The 17,448-nt window shown below is 44.7% G+C and overlaps 1 protein-coding gene across 4 annotated transcripts in view; it reads left to right on the forward strand.

Moving 5' to 3' along the window:
• The first annotated feature begins 154 nt into the window (after positions 1 to 154).
• bmpr2a (bone morphogenetic protein receptor, type II a (serine/threonine kinase)) overlaps positions 155 to 17,448 on the forward strand; it is a 26,888-nt gene continuing 9,594 nt past the window's right edge. The window contains exons 1-7 of one of the 4 annotated variants that reach the window (XM_042078890.1): positions 155 to 1,247; positions 9,032 to 9,214; positions 10,544 to 10,735; positions 12,545 to 12,652; positions 12,817 to 12,908; positions 13,112 to 13,339; positions 16,841 to 16,955. In XM_042078890.1, coding sequence (XP_041934824.1) covers positions 1,163 to 1,247; positions 9,032 to 9,214; positions 10,544 to 10,735; positions 12,545 to 12,652; positions 12,817 to 12,908; positions 13,112 to 13,339; positions 16,841 to 16,955 — 1,003 coding nt within the window. In that variant the 5' untranslated portion in view covers positions 155 to 1,162. Of the gene's footprint in view, positions 1,248 to 9,031; positions 9,215 to 10,543; positions 10,736 to 12,541; positions 12,653 to 12,816; positions 12,909 to 13,111; positions 13,340 to 16,840; positions 16,956 to 17,448 lie in introns of all 4 variants that reach the window. The other 3 variants (XM_042078887.1, XM_042078889.1, XM_042078888.1) reach the window with 3 other exon arrangements.

A 17,448-nucleotide genomic window follows, 5' to 3' on the forward strand; every position in this document is an offset into this window, starting at 1 on the left:
GTTTTTCTGTTTACAGACATATTAAATAAACCCTGCTTGTATTGCTTATGTCTCCCGTTGGGGGGCGCTTTTGTCCGTGAAACGTTTCACCCACAGACCCCCACATCGAACAATCGGATCTTGGGAGACAATCTGAGGACGACGACGAGGCGTTTCCAGCTGTCTAGTCTCGACCACGACACGGTCACTTCTAAAGCCCCTGTTTGTACAGAGACAGCAGACGGGACCCAGACAAAACATGCTCCTGTGATGAAAACCAACGCTGGGAACCATCCCATATTCCACACTTAAAATGACTCTAGAAAATGGATTAACATTTACAGCTTTACAGTGGATGACGACAAGCAAGATCTGAGACTTTTTTTTATTTTGTGTTGCGGGAGGAATAACATTGCTTTTTGCCTGGCGTTAAACAGCGTGAACTCGTCTGGAGGATTAAACCGAACGCAAGCGTAATTTGGCCTGTAATATAGAGGCTTTTACTTAACGTTGGATTTCAGTTTTTTAAATAACTTGGTTAACTTAACTGAATTACTTACTTACAAGCTAGCACAACCAGATGTACTTTTGAAGTAACGTTAGCTAGCTAGCGTTAGGTATAGTTGGCTAATGTTAACGTTGGAGAGAACGCGAAAAAGAAAGTTTCATTGTCGTTTATGCTGTTGGAAAATATACTTATCTTCTTCATCCGCAGTGTAGTCTTACCTCTCTAGCTGGACATGGACATTTGGCCATGAGCTTTTGGAGAAAGATGAGTTTTATATTTGAAGGCCTCTTGGACGCATGTCAAATCCAAATTTCTATGGACTTGCTTAGTTAGCTGATGTTGGCTAATGATAAGTTAGTCCGACCAAAATACGCCGTTGTACAACACGTCCTATTTTAGGCATGTATTCGGCATGCACTTGTATTCTGCTTTAAGTTAGAAATATTTGATCATATACTATGCGGGAAATGGTGTTTAATTGCAGTAACTAGCTGGTAGCAACACATCTTGCTAAATGATCTGCATTAGCTAGCTAGCTAGCAAGTAACGTTATAGAGCTATCTCGACGTTTACGCACAGTTCAGTGATCACACCGGCTAGCGTGTAGACAGTTTTACGTTCGGATAAGGACACATTTTTTACTGCTTTGTATCAAAATCGGCACTTGGAGAAGACATGATGTGGTCTATGGCTGTGGTGGGCCGAATATCGATTCTTGCCACCGGACTTTGCGCCATGGTCCTCCTGAGCCCCGTTGCTGGTGAGTAAAAATCAGCCATCAGATAACGCACATAATGCAATTTCTTTTAGTGATGTTAGGTATGTCCTGTTGCAACCATTCGTGCACTTAAGTAGCTGTTCTAGTAACTAACGTGAGATTAAAATGGTATGGTTTTGTGTGGCATCAATGGTATGGTGTGTGTCGGGTGTCAGTTGAAATGAATGTGTATTGGTGACAGCTGTCATGTAGTGGTTTTTCATGTAGAAAAAAACAAATAAAACAAATACGAGACAGTGTTTGTTGAGAATATGTCTGACAGTAGCTGACTACCGACCCCCCTCCCTATCTATGTCTGTGTGCGTTTGTGTCTGTGTTTGTGTGTATTTGTGTGAAGGCCGAGCCTCTGGCACCAGCCACCGAGGTAAAGCCAGGCTTCTGTACAACACAGAGATAAGATAAGGCCATCTGTATGACACCGGGGGCACGACAGAGTGCAAGAACAGGAAAGCACACACAGGAAGAAAGAGAGAGTGTGTGGGCTGGCTGGTGATGGGGAAAAAAGATGGAAAGGTTTTAATGAACAGGATAGTGGTGGGTGAATGAGTGATTCTGTCAGTGCTGATGGTTAGTGTGCCTCCCACCTGTGCAGGAGCTGCAGACAGGTTGGTAAACTATCATTTGGGTTATTCCAAGTATGTCAGTGGTATCTTAAACTTCGTCATAGAAAAGTTTCAATGCTCAGTCCTCAAAGCCAAAGGGTGGTTCATTTAGGAGGTTTAAATGGTATACCCTAGTTAAAAAGGCATAGCTGGTTTGGGGATTGCTTGAACAGATATTACTGCTAGTTGGAGGGTTTTATTTTCTAGTGGGCCAAATTATTATTAAAGAGCATGTCTAGTTTTCAAGCCTTTTAGGAATCCTCTTGAAATCACTGTCCTCGATCTCTTTAGATCAGGAGAGTGAGCGAGGGCGGTTGTGGTTGTGAGAGTGGGTGCAGATGTTTGAGTCACACAGATATAGGACACCTTTAAGTTCCAAGATCTGACATCAACCAGCTCAGTGACTAATAAAATCAAAATGAGCCTATGCTACAGGGATGTTGAGGTTTTCTTGAGGCACATTACTGTTTCAAGTACATGTATTTGAGAATGTGTCTGAGTCTCACAGACAGTAAGTGAGTAGATGTGGTGTCTGCTGCTGTCATTTCAGTACTGTGACATTCTACACCTCGTCTGTTGTTTTTTTGTTGGAGTGTGGACCTGGTGAATGATGTAAACTGGTGATGAACACAAACAAGCTAGAACCATTTGGTGCTTGTGTCTGTGTAGTGGTCTGTGAATTGAAGCAAATTGTTTTAAAACCAGGTCTGAGTCTGAGTCATAAAGGTGTACGTGTGTCGTCAAGGGAACTCGTCGATCAGACCCTCTGATTTGGCGAGCCTACCAGGAAGATGGAGCCTGGAGAGAACACGATCCATGTTCCACACCGCAGTCTGACTGGAGTAGAGGGTGGGGTGGCGCCTTTAGAGAGCTGTCATTAGCATTCTTAAAAGGTTCTTTTCTTTTTCCCCCCCTGCAAACACCTCATAAGGAACAATGGGCAGACGTCAGATGAATGCCCGGTAGGCTCGTGGTTGACAAAAAGCATCCTGTAATCTCTCCCTCCTGTCGTGTCCCGAGCACTGATCTACAACAGAGCCGGATGGGAGTTGTTCCCATCACTATTGGGCTATTGCTTTGGCCTTGCGGAAGCAGCTGAGGTTGCTATTGTTGATAGAAAGGAAAAAGCACTGAATTATGTCACTGGCTTGAATCTGCATTAGTAATCTCAGAGTCTGAAAGCAAATCCATCCGTCTACACTAGAAAGTTGTACAGTCTGTTTATTTATTGCCTCGGTGACCGTTAACCTTTTGTTACATGAATAATTCCTGTTGGCCTAAGTGAAAGAATTGGCCTATTTACAGTAGTCACAGAGGCACATACTTTATGGATAGGATAGGAAATATTTTCATCCCCCCTTTTAAGACACCTCTTGAAGTGCCATTTTGCTTCGTCAGAACCACTCAGATGAAACATTAGTTTGTTACCGTGTCCTCCGAAGTCACTTTTCGCTTCAGAATCAGCTCTTTGTGTGATAACCCTGTGGCTGATTGGGTGAGCTAGTGGAAACGAAGGTAGAGCCTCTGTGCCTATTCTAAGGATGCTGTTCTGACCTTTTGACCTTTGATGGCCTGTGCTTAGTGCGTCCATTTCTGTTGTGTGAGGAATTCTTGAGGAATTATTATGGTTATTCCAAAACTAGGAGGTCTACCCCAGTCAGTGTTAGCGAAGTTAAGCCACTTAAGCCAGCCTATTAGCGTACATGCTCACTTCCATTGTTGTGGTACTCGTATTTTCCCCCAGATTTTTAGTCTTGATTGTTCGCACTTGGCTGTGCAAATGACCCATATCTGTCACCAGAACTAATGGACCTCTGGTCTAACAGGACCCCAGGCGCGCGTTTGCTGAAGCAACGTCACGTGCATAAACGGCACGTGTGTGTTTGCATGAACAGCCATTTCTTTCCAAATGAGACAGAAGGCACTGGTTCATTGCTTCAGGGTCTGTTAAGTTTCGCCCGAATGGAAGTGTCATAGCCTACTTAACAGTCCACGGCTCCTGTTTAAAGTAGGCTATCGCACAAATTGAATGAATCTTAAAAGTTCAAGAGAAAAAGAGAAAATCCAAGGCACTCTTCTTTTGCAAAGATATTAAAAGCTTTAATTCAAAATCTAATATGATCAAACTTTAAAAAACATGTAAAAACGACAAAAAAAGCTGAGTAGCAATCCATGTGTAGCCGTACAAGAAATCTTCTTCACCAAAGAGCACCTTCAACACATATCCTTGAGCTGGCACACTTTGGCCTTTTTATTCTTCAATGTTCACTGTGTGAGACAGTCTAGCATGTGCAAATGTCAGATCTGATTTGAATTTGACATTTTTGAGTCCGCACTCATAATAAATTCATGAATAAATATCATGAACATGTCAGATCTGTTTCCTGGATGTGCCACTTCCACTCTGTAATATGAATGGTAGATTGACTCTTTATGTATTGGTTGAAATCTGCTGCTGACACTGGCATGAGCCTGGCTCTTTCCAGAACCCGATGATACTCCTACTCTACTCTGAACTCTCGTTGTTTGTTGTTGCTGCTTTTGTTGTTTTTCCTTCCTGTTTTTTCTTTCTGTTGACCAGTAAACAAATAAATAGAAGCAATATCCGGTTTGGTTCCTTTTTAAACCTCCCACACCAAACTAATCTTTTTGTGTGTGTGTGTGTGTGAGTGTGAGTGTGTGAGAGAGAGAAAGATAAATTGTTGTGATAAGAAGACTTTACACCCAGGTGTCTAGGAATGTGAATTGACGTGTTAGTGTCTGTTCGTTAGAACTGGATTACAGAAGTGGGTGTCTACGTTTGTGTGTCACCGTTTTGAATACTTGACATTATGTGGGGGAATTTCTTTCTGGGATTGAGCAGGTGGTGTGTGTGTGTGTGTGTGTGTGTGCGTGCGCGCTTGGGAGTGAGTGACGGACAAGTAGCAATTATACTAACTTGTTCGATGGAATTGCATACATTGCTGCTTGGTTGATTCTGAAGGGTGACTACAATGTGGATTGTCCAGTTTTGACCATGTGCAGTTAACAACCTGTGCTTAACTGAAAGCCGAAACAGGCACTGGGACTGTGTAGGAATTTCATTGTAACACACTCATTGCTTTTATTATTATGTAGCCTAGATTGTCTTTTGTTTTCACCTTTAAAGTTATATAAAAAAAACCTCCATTCACCCTGTTCAAATGAAACAGTAAATGTCCTCTCAATATATTCTGTTCAGCAAAAAGACATGAACAGATGGACAAACGGATGGTCGGATGGCCAGATTAAGGGGGTAGAGAGTGCTTTGGTGGCTAGTAGGGGGTAGTAGTGGGGGCGGAAAGGGGGGGGTTTGTCAAATTTATTTCCGGATTGTCAGCAAATCCCTATTTTCAGGTCAGAAGAGACTGTAGAATGTTCTCTGTGTTGTCTGTTTATTTATTTATTTGTTTATTTAATGCGGGGGAAAATCGCAATGTTTTGGAAATTGTACGATTTCGCCCTAATTATATGCGGATGTTCTGCTGATGACGCAGTGGTTGTCTTATCTGGCCGTGGCATTGGGCGGTGTGACCATGTTGAACGGGAGGCTGCTGGAGTGAGGCAGTGAGCACGCTCAGTAGGGGAAGCAGCACTGGAGGCTCTTTGATCTATGGCGGTGATGTCACTCGGCCTTGCCCCAAAGCCTGCTGGTCGCTGGAGCAGCCAAGCCGTCCCTGAACAAGAGAGACCATGCCAGGGCCTAAAAATTAGCACTCTGTGTAGAGCCAGCTTTGAGTGTGTGTGCGTGCGTGTGTGCGTGCGTGTGTTTGTGCGTGTGTGCGTGTGTGTGTGTGTGTGTGTGCATGTGTGTTTAATGGAGGACTCTGAAGTGCTGAATCTGTTGTGTGTATGTGTGTTTCCTCCTAACTGCCAAACCTTAGACCAGAGTCGTTGTTTGTTTATGGAAGCATATGAATTCTTTGAGGGCGTGCTGTGTGTGTGCACGTCCGCGCGTGTATGCATGTGCATGTGTTCAGGCTCTAGTTATGGGAGGTTCATTGTAAGTTTCAGAGCAACAAGGTTCTTTAAGATGGCTAGGTTTAGATGCACTATCTTCTGAACTGTCTTGTCAGTGTTGCCTTTATGTTCTGTCCCCCACCCCTTGCTCATTCTCTCTCTCTCTCTCTCTCTCTCTCTCTCTCTCTCTCTCTCTCTCTCTCTCTCTCTTCCTCTCTATCCCCCTCTCTCTCTGTCTTCCTCCGCCCTATCTGTGTACTCCATCAGCATGTAAAAATGCCCTTGGGGTGGCCGGCAGTTGGGCCGACTGACCAGTGCCTCATTATCTTTATTTAACTCTCTCCCCAAGTGGCCCTCTGAGATGGGCTTGGGTGCCACTTACAAAGTTACAGCGTGTGTGTGTGTGTTTGCGTGTGTTTGTGAATGATGGAGAGAAATGCAGATAAACTGAAAGAGAGGGAAGCATTTCCTGTGGGTGTATACATGGGAAATTTGCCTGTATTTGTGTAGCTGTCCACTCCACTTGCTTTGTGTAACCATAGTATGCAAGTTGGAAGTAGTGTTTGTTATGAGCAGGGGAGGGAAAAGACGCCCTATCCAAAAAGGAATCCACACATAGACACAAGACGGGAAGAGAAAATTGGAGATGTTTGAGCCACAGTAAACAGATTTCTGCAGTGAGGCCAGATACAGACTCAAGATTCAATTCAGTTCAAGTGAATTCAATTCAACGTTATTTATATCGTGCCGTTAACAATAGAAATTATCTCAACGCACTTAACTGAGCTCCAAGCCTGAAACTCCTAGAGCGAGTGCTAAGGCGGTACTAGGCTACGTTATGTTGTTGGACGGCCAATTCTGCACCACAGACCATGCAGGAGTTGGACTGAGAGCCTGTGGTGTTTAGTTATATAGTCTTTCTCTCTCTAGACTCTCTGTTTCGTCCTTAATGTTTCTACTCTACATGTCGGCTAAGACCTGTTTGTACTGCAGGGCCTTCAGATGCTGAGAGCAGGGCTGTGCAGTTGTTGATTTAAGTTATTGAGTTATTTTTGGCTACCAGTGATGACAAAAAAAAGTATGAAAACAATAATTATTTTTGCAACACTGCATTTTGGAATGTTCTGGAAAGCCACTATTAAAAGACAAGCTTATTTCAATTAAATTTCATTAATTCAGGATGTTTCCGGAGTCAGTGGGTAATCGTGATAAATAATTGTGATTTCATTTATTGACCAAAGTAATCATGAAATACATGTAAGAGCACATATGAATGCACACACACACACACCCGATTGCCATAATCGAGCTCTTGTTGCGAGTGTTGTTGTTGTGTGTGTGTCTGTGTGTGTTTGCTGCCAGTGGGTGTTAGTGTGTTCACGGGTGGTTTGTTTCCCTTGATGATTTTTATGGAAGTGCACGAGTAGCAAAGTGCTTGAATATTTTTGTGCGCCTCAGCTTGCCACAGTGTTTGGGGTGTAAACAACGGCAGAGAGAATCTTTCATCTCTTGAGACGCTGAGGATGATCATTTTTTTGTTTGTTTTTTTTCCTTCTTCTTCTTTTTGTCTTCTCTCTTGGCCCCACCGCACCCTGTCATTTTCTCTCTCTTTTTTTTCCCCTCCTCTTTTTTTCCCTTTTCACATTCTTCTACATCACTTCCTTTTATCGCTCCACTCCCTCTTGTTGTGTCCTTTATTCACTTCCCTTTTTCACTCTCTTAACCTTCTGTCTCTCTCTCACTCCATCTCTCCTTTCAGTGCACACAACTTTCTCGAGCTGCTCGATCATGGCAAAAATCATAATCACGATTATTTTAGTCAAAATTGTAATTGCGATTAACGATTATTCATGAGGGTCTCCCTTGGGTCTTGGGAAATATGTTTTGCCTAATGTTATCCTCGTGCATTAGTAGAAGCTAGTAGACAAGCTGTATCGTGCTGATTTACAAAAACAGGTGTGTTCTAAAGTTAGATTAGCCAACTTGTCATAAGTTCTCTGAGTAATTTGGTCACCTCAATTGACAGTGATAGTAACAAACATAGCAGAGAATGCGCTAGTTGCAATTTCGACATGGTTCATGATGCTACCGACTGCAGGAGCACACACACATGCAACCCAAAACTGCTTGAGTGGCCTGTGCACAGAGGGGAGGGGTGTGTGGTGCTTAAAGAAGCAGCGTGAATCAGTGAGCAGCATGAGTTGAAATTGTATGTATTTCCAAAAAGCCTATTTCTTAACGGATTGTGGCAAGATAGTTGTTTTTTCTCGATTATACTATTTTTGTGATTGTTTGGAGCCAAAATTGAGATTGAAATTTAAATTTGATTAATTGCACAGCCCTACAACTTTCTATCCCCCTTCGTTTCAGAGCCCTCTTTCCCCCACTCTCTTTAATCATTTCTCTATCGTTCCTAAGCAACACAAACGGGTTTGTCAATTGAATATGCTTCGCGCTTTGAAAGTTGAACCAAGTTCAACCAGTTTTTCCCATACATTGACTTATTTGTGGCGGCCTACCACAATATCAACATTGACCACCACACAATGATTTTCCAGGTTGTACTAAATTGTGCTTAAATCTGGTTAGTATCATAACCACGCTGTGCTAATTTGTTAAAAACTGTTGCATTCAAGTTAATTCTGCAAACCAACCACCACAAATGGAATTAAATTCTGTGGGAAACACTGTCAACGCTTAGCTTGTTCAAAGCTAGCGTTACGCCAGCGTTGCCACTGTTTTGCTCCCGAACCATAGAGAACAATAGGAAACCTGCCGCTTGACGCTGGCTAATGTGATCCCCGCCTAATGGCAAATTAGCCAGTGCTGGTACGAGGTTATCTATGGAGCAGGAGAGGCTGTGAAGTTGAACTGAGACGGCAGGGAGATGTTTTTATTTTAATCAGATGATGTGATGTTTGTGACTATACATTATAATATTGTGTGCACTATCATGTGTATATTGTACAAAAAACATAAGACCTACCTCTAATGTAATATAATGTAATGTAGTGTAAGGTAGTCTTATATGTATAATGTGTACTGTTATGTGTCTCATGGTGTAGTGATGTGGAGATGTCAGGCACTGGTCTATGTAAGGAATAATAAACTCTCTAAATCTCTAAATAATCTGTCTCTGCCTGCTTCTGTCTGTCCTTCTCTCTGTGCCCCCCTCCCCGTCTGCAGCGGCTCAGAGCGAGGAGAGGGAGTGTGCATTTGCGGAGAAGCAGCAAGACCTGGCAGGCCGCATCGGTGTGAGCGCGGAGGGCCGGGTCTTCTTGGAGAACTCCACCGTCCGCTGCAGCTCCGGCGCCCAGTGCTACGGCCTCTGGGAGAGGAACCAGAATGGCGTACGTCTAGTCAAGCAAGGTAGGTGCACACAGACACACAGTACACACTTACACACACTCAGACACACATGCAGCTGGAGCCAGACATACACACACACACTAGGGGTGGCACAGTTCACAAAACCCATGGTTCGGTTTGTATTACGGTTTTAAGGTCACGGTTTTCGGTTCTGTACAGTTCTTGTTGTTATTTTTTCTTTTAATCTTAAACACTTCAGAAATATCATACTTCAGCACATGATGTATAGCTTAATTATCCACCATTTAGGCCACAGTTTTAAAAGCAGTTATATCATGTAATCATGCACAAACGGAAAGAATTTGACTTGCCTCATTGAGACCATCTCTGAGAAAATGTGAGATTTTGATACAGTAAGAGTGAAGACCTTGAAGATTTCAACATGCTTTTCATTTATTTGGCAAAAAAGTAGAATATGTTATTGCCATCTACAGGAACTTTTGTACCTTTTTAGCACATGAAGATTGAATGAAATATTACGGAATATTTTATTTCTACACATAGCGTAGCCTACCTGAACTATGCAAGCTTAGCTTCTAGGCTACCACATAACAGTGACAAGCCCTGTAAATGCACATTTTCTCTCCTGTCTCTGCCGAATTTGAACGCCTCTCAACAGGGCTATTTGCTCTCTGAAACTGAACGTTAGATCTTCCATGTGAGGAAGACCCAACACACATTTGAATGATATTTAGAGTCAGTGGCGTGCTCAGTCCTCTTTGTTCTTTCATATGTTTTGTCGTTGGGTGCTCTTTGGTCCAAGGTAAGTAGTTTCATATGAGAAGACCTGTGACCAAGGCACTCCAGAAGATAAAAATGTCTTTAACACAAATTGGACCTAAAAATGCCCATGCGTAGCGTAGCTTGGGCCTTCTTCAGGGCATCACACATTTGAATGATCATTTTCGAGGGCTTTTAAGATCTGGGGTTATTACCTACAGTAAACTTGTGCGCCGCTGGTGCAACCTCCGATTCCACGCTGCCAAAAAACCTCACACCTCCGCTTTCACGCGAAAGGGAAAAACCCCTTTTATACCACCCCTAACACACACACACACACACTAACTAGCGCACAGGTGAGAACAAGGCACAGGCACAACCTACACAATTCACACACACACACAGTGATGATGCTGGGGCTACGACTAGCACAGTCCACAAGCACACATGGGCACACACACACTCACATACACACACAGACACACACACAATGCGCACACACACAGGCACTCCCACACTGCCATGCTCAGATATTGTGGGTTCAGACTAGTCCTCATTGTGCTGATCTCATGTCTCGTCCCGCTCTCACACCTCTCCCTTCACCCTCAGGTTGCTGGACATACAACAGCCAGCATCCGGACTGCGATGACGACCGCTGCCTGGTAACCACGGCCCCGTCGCTAATGCAGAATGGCAGCTCTAGCTACAGGTTCTGCTGCTGCAACCGAGACATGTGCAACGTCAACTTCACAGAGGACTTCCCCGAGCCCACCCCCACCACTGTTCAGCCCTTCCGTAAGTGTGAGTGTGAGTGTGTGTTTATGTGGAATAGCTTAATCTCAGTTGATTTAAAACAGCTGAAATTGAGCTTGTGCTGTTTGAGCTAAGCATACAGTATGTGTGTTTAGTGTATCAGTATAAAATATTGAGGATGCAAATGGACTCGGATGTTTGTGTTGTCGGAGTGTTATGGAAATCATGTGCTGGAGCTCTCTTGAGTAACACAAGGCTGTGGTGGGCCAATTTGCACAGTAGCAGAGAAACGGGTACTGAGGGGAGAATCTGAACAATCCAAATGATGTGGAGTTGTTGTGCTGCAACTCCTGCATGGGAGACGGATGCTCGGCTGCAGAGGATTGTGGCTGTCGTGGCATTCGTCCTTTTTGGGGGTGAAATAAAAGTTCAGAATATTGAAAGAAAAGAAATCTGTCTCTCTTTTTCTCTCTTTCTTTTTCTCCCACGCGCTGTCACTCCTCTCGTCTCCCTGAATGTGGCAAGAGTTCAAAAGTATGCCTTGCTCCGGGAGTGGGGGAGTGCGATGGAGAGGCTGCATGTTAAAGAGAGAGAGAGAGAGAGAGAGAGAGAGAGAAGCCTACTCACGTGTGCCCAGCTTCTGACTAATATTCAGTCAGCCTTGAGATCCGGGGAGCCTTCCAGCAAAACTGTCAGAGCAGTGGATGTAGACACACACACACACACACACACATGCATACACACTCTCATGCACATTGCACACACAGATAAACACACACACACACACACGTGCTGAAGCCTCACGCATTGTTAACACTCCGAATCTTAAGAAGTAGAAATATCCACTTTTCTGTGAGCTGCTGCCCTCAGAATCTCAACACCCAGATTCCTGACCTCTCCTTACATTTCACACAGTTCTGTGTGTGTGTGTGTGTGTTCAATATAGACTTTTCTACTCTTCTGTCCGAACCAGCGAGTGACCGTTGGTGGAAGAATAGCGTAGCCTCAGATCCGAGGATTAATGCCCTCTCTACCTCCCCTGGTTTTAGCCCGTCGCCTAACAATGGGAAACACCCCCCTAATTAGGCCCTGGCACTGGTGTAGCCTAGCCTCAGCCTTTTCACACACACAGTCTTTTCATTCTTGTGTGTGTGTGTGTGTGTGTGTGTGTGTGTGTGTGTGTGTTCCTTTTCTCTTCTTAAAAATCCATGCCCATATATGGGGACATATCCCTGGACCCTGGCTGATTGAGACAGACATGGCAGCGCCACTCGTTAGGCGCCTTTGTGTGTGTGTGAGAGTGTAGCCTTAGAAGCGACAACAGGGAGATTGGTCCGGCCGAGCTTTAGCAAGACTTAAGCGCCGCGTTGCGTCGTGTCAAGCCAGGTGACTTTTGTTGGGCGCTGCAGAAGCGTGACACTCGTTTCCCCTTCCCTTGTGTCCATCTGTGGCCGCTGAGTCTGGGTCGAGATGAAGGGTCAGTTGTATAATTTCCCTCGAAATCGTGTGTTACATAGAAGAGACAAATTTACTTGTCTAAATGCACAAATCCAGCAACAGTTTGAGGATTGAAGTTCCTAGTTAAATAAAGCCAAAGCAGGCCAGCAAGGCGTTTGATGAGACAATGTGAAGTATGTGCTCGTTTTGGACTAACTAACTTTACAGCGTCTATGTGTGTAGAAGTCACCCGTCTTTCACTGTGCCCTGCTAGTTAGCGACAACAAAACAAGCTCCATAAGTGTTGGCAAGACTGTTAAAAGCACTGTTGTTAGTTCAAGCTTGGCTGGTGTGTGATATTTTTCTTAGACAAATATATCCTGACCTTTGACCTTTGTGCCTTGTTTGCTTGTTTAGCAGTGTCTCGATCACTCTACCGGGAGGAAGCTGTCGTCATCGCCCTGGCAACAGTTTCCGTGGTTGCTGTCTTCGTTGTGCTGCTTTTCTTTGGGTACCGCGTACTGAGGGGTGAGTTACCATAGCAATGGGTTCTGCAACAGCTGCATGTCTATATCTGAACAGATTGAACAGCCTTTAGAATGTACTCATTCTCTGTGGGGTTTCTCTCTCTCTCACACTCACTCTCTAATTCTTTTCCTGTGTGTGTGTGTGTGTGTGTGTGTGTTCCACAGGAGACCGGAAGCATGGGCTTCATAATCTGGACATGTTAGAGGCTGCAGTGTCTCAGCCCTCACTGGACCTGGACAGCCTCAAGCTATTAGAGGTAGGACGGATGGTGTCTGTGTGTGTGTGTTTGTGTTTACTTGGATTTCTGTTTTGACAGTTTATCATCCTTTTAACTGTCTTGCATCCCTCCATCCCCCTTCTTTTCATTTCTCTCTCCTGATCTGTGGATTCTTCCCTCCCCTTTCTCCCTCATCCATCTCTCTTTCCCTCCCTTCCCCTCCTCCTCTTCCTCTCCCTCAGCTGATAGGCCGCGGGCGGTATGGCGCGGTGTACCGCGGCTCCCTGGACGAGCGTCCAGTGGCGGTGAAGCTCTTCTCCTCGGTCAACCGGCAGCCCTTCACCAATGAGCGCGCCATCTATCGCCTGCCAATGGAGCACGACAACGTCACACGCTTCTTGGAGAGCGAGGAGCGGCTTGGTTCGGACGGGAGGCCTGAGTTCCTGCTGCTGCTCGAGTACTACCCTCACGTCAGTAGCCCAAACTCACTCAATTATTACGTTTGCCTGACACTATGTTTACATTATGTTTACATGCACGTTTTCACAGTACAGTTTGAGTACTACCCTCACGTCAGTAGCCTAGACTCGCTCAATTATTTTGATTGCCTGACATTATGTTTACATGCACGTTTGAGAACTACCCTTATGTCAGTAGCCCAAACTCAACTCATGTTCTCTTAAGATTGCCTGAATTGTTTACACACACAAGTTTCACAGTACAGATGCTGTGTCAGTACTCTGCTTGTGTGCACTGAGCACTTACTTGCGTTGTGCCCACTTTTCGTTGGTTAGTATTGTCCCAATATCTGCACTATATACTTAAACTAAGTATTTGAAGTGTGCAAGTAGGTGGTTTGAGACACAAACTTTTGAGTACTACCCACATTTTAGTAGCTGAAACTCACCCATGTTCTTTTACAATTGCCTGACGTTATGTTTACATACACAAGTTTCACAGTACAGTTTGAGTATTGTCCTCACGTCAGTAGCCCAAACTCACTGTATATCACAGTTATGTTCATGTTCGTGAACACAGTTCAGATTGAGTACCACCCTAACATGCCATAGCTCATAATTCACCTTATGCCATGTTTATGTGCATAAGTGACACAGTTCAGTTTGAGAACCACCCTCACACACATTGACTAAGAAGTCCAAGAAAAAAAATCCTCCCTGAGGGTTAAATAGAACGGTAATTTGCTGAAGCCCTACAAACAATGGTCAATAAAAAAATCCATCAGTCTCTCGTGCAAGGCCCACTTTGATGAAGGAGAAGGTTTTGCGGTTGAGTGCGATGTAGCACATCATTTAATGTCCCCCGTCTTTGTTGTCCCCAGTGGAAAATGTCACGCTGCCTCACATCTTATCCAGTGTTGCCACGGCATGGCCTTCACTACAGGAATGCACTAAATCTCCGCTTAAAGCACAAAAGAGGATTACATCACCGTTGCTTTTGGAGAAGCACGACTAATGATGCTTCAGACCTTTTAGTTTTTATGTTTCTTCTCGTCAGTGGGTTTTCATTCTTGTGTATTCTTTAGTTTCTCTTTTTTCTTCTTATTCTCTTTTACTACTGTTCTCTTCTATTATCCTCTTCCTTCCCCTTCTAAAAGCTTATGTATCATTTTTTGTGGCTCTCCAGACAGACTCTCAGAGTTTTAGATTACTGCGTCTGAAGTGGCGTTTTCTTTCAGCTCTTGCTGCTAACCACGCGGCTCGTTTCCCTGTCCCCTTCTCCATGACCTTGCATTGGAAACTGTAGAACAAGCCTTCCGCTTTTAGAATCACTAAGCAACCGTATCTGGTAGCATTGCAGACCGTCTGACAGAGAAAGGGATGATGTTCTGTTGTCTCCCTCTCTCACACACACACACACACACTCACACTCACACACACACATAAAACCATGCACAAGCACAGCCAAACACAAACACACAGACCATAAAACCCTAACCTACACATGCAGACACACAGATGCACACACTCGAAAAACCTGCAGTACTTATATCGTAACAGAACCAAATTGATTTATTTGTACAATGCACATGTACAGGTACTAAATTCACACAGGAACTTCAGGACTGCTGGGATAGTTTCAAACCGTTTTGATAAGAATGTGATCCAGGCCTCTGGACCTCTGGAACGCTAACGCCACGCCATCATGCATCAATATTCAGCCCAGGGCCTGAGGCCAGAGAGCTGGGGCTAGAGCTGGAGGAGTTGGGTGGAGGTTTGGGAGTGCGGGTTGAGACCGCATGCACAAGTTAGCCCCCAGCCTTCAGCACCAGGATAACTAAGGAGAGAGAAAGATGGGGGGGGGGGGGGGGTTTAGGTAGAGAGAGTGGGAGGGAAGGTGGGGCAGGCTTGAATTAGTCAGGAGGATGTCTTGCTTGAGGGATAATGGAAGAAGGGTGTGCCATTAGAATTCACATTTTTCATTTTCACATATTTTGAGCTCCGGTTTGTCTGAAGTTTTCCACTCCTCCCTCTCTCTTTCTTCTCCTTTACTTGTTTGCTCATTGCAAGTCTTCCCTGAGGTTCTTGATACTGTAGGTTCTTTTGGTTTCCTCTGCCTTCAGGGTTCTTGTTCTCCCCACATCTCTATCCCTCTCTTCTCTCTGTTTCTCTCTGTCCTTGCGTGGAGTCAGCTCTTTCATGTGTGAGCTTCCTCATCCATCTCACTGAGGACATCGCTGAGAAAGGACAGCATAGAATTCTCCTCTTCCCTTTTCCTCCACTTCTGACTAATCCATCATCCGTCTTGACAACCCTCTACCTCCCTTCCTCTCTCTCCCCCCCCCCTCTCTCTGAGATAACAGTGACAGAGGCTGTCCTGGCTTGACCTATACTAGAGGAGGTTAGACACACAGTCACAAACACACACACTCTTTTGTCAAATGAGATATGAGATGCTGTAGCATATGACCCTATCTCCTGCTGTGCACACAGAACGTGCATCTCTCAGCATCAAGGGAAGAGGCATTGAGCAAGCATTAATAATTAATGTGTGTGTGTGTGTGTGAGGGAAAGAGAGAGCGAGAGCCTTGTACATGCCATGCTCCATAGCAGCAGTAGGGATGGGTTGTGTGTGTGTGTGTGTGTGTGTGTGTGTGTGTGTGCAGCAGTAGGCATGGGTTAAGGTACCTGAAGTACTGTATTTCAGCAAGAGGTGGAGATGAGAGATAGAGGACAGAGAGAGGGGAGTGCATGTGTGGTGAGCTTCTGTCTCTCACACACACACACACACATGCATACACCCTGCTGGTTTGGCTCAGTGTTTTTTGCAGGCATATGCCATCAGCAGATTTTTACCCTCTAACTCCCCCTTTCCTACGTTACTCCCTCTTTCTACTGTTGCCTTACTTCCTCTTTCTCTCTTCTCTCTCCCTCTGTTGCTTTCTCCATGTCTCTTTCTCTCTATCCCTCCCTCAATCTCTCTCTTTCTGTCTCTCCCTCACCCTATCAATTTCTTTCCCCCCTCTCTCTCTCTCCCGCTCTCTTCCTCGGTTCTGTCACAATCTCTCTCTCTCTTTCTCTCTTCCTCTGTCTTTTTCTGTCTCTCTCCCTCCCTCCTCCAGTCCTCCTCCCATCCTGTGCTCCACTAGGCTCCCCTGCCATGGCTGTTTATGTCTGGGAGAGTGCATATCTGGCTTCACTCTTTCTGACACACACACACACAAACACACACACACATTAATGACATTTCCTCTAAGATTGGCCTTTTAAAATGTTTACCAGCAAACAAGCCAACGTGTATAAATGTCATCTTCAGTCACCATTTCCGTCGTGGGGAAAAGGTCTGCATCTTCTGTATCTGTCTCCCTGTCAGCCTAATTTTGACTCTCAGTCTATCTCTCTCTCCCTCTCTCTCTCTCTCCCTCTATCTCTCTCTTCTCTCTCTCTCTCTCTCTCTCTCTCTCCTCATCCCTCTCTCTCTCTCTGTCTCTTTCTCTGTGGTTCTGTCTGCAGGGCTCTCTGTGCAGGTACCTGAGTGGGTGTGTTGTGGACTGGATGAGCTGCTGTAGACTGGTGCACTCAGTCACACGAGGCCTGGCCTACCTGCACACAGAGATCATCAAAGGAGGTGGGCATACACACACACACACACACACACACACACACACACACACACACACACACACACACACACACACACACAGTATACCATTTAAGACTTTCGCTCCTTCTCTCTCTCTCTCTCTCTATTTTTGCACACACACACACACACAGGCAATCCTATTCATTGACTTAATAAAGGTAAACACACACTGACCCTGCTCTCTGTTTTGGAGGGCCAAGCTGAAGGTGTGATTAGGCCGCTCAACATTATTGTTGATTCAGCGTAATCAGACTTGAGCATTTCCTTTCAGTGTGCTTACATGGTGATAAGGAGATATGACTCACAGTACATGGTGGATGTCTCCATTAAGTGTGAACACACTCACACACATATCAAAGTAGTATAGCACCTTGGGACTGTTTATGTCTCTATTTTCTTATAGTTCAAACACACATACACAGACACCATGTCCCAGATGCATAAGCTTACATAAAATCCATGTATCTGTTATGCATAA

The sequence above is a fragment of the Alosa sapidissima genome, chromosome 22, assembly GCF_018492685.1.
Source record: "Alosa sapidissima isolate fAloSap1 chromosome 22, fAloSap1.pri, whole genome shotgun sequence".
Classification (NCBI taxonomy): domain Eukaryota; kingdom Metazoa; phylum Chordata; class Actinopteri; order Clupeiformes; family Clupeidae; genus Alosa; species Alosa sapidissima.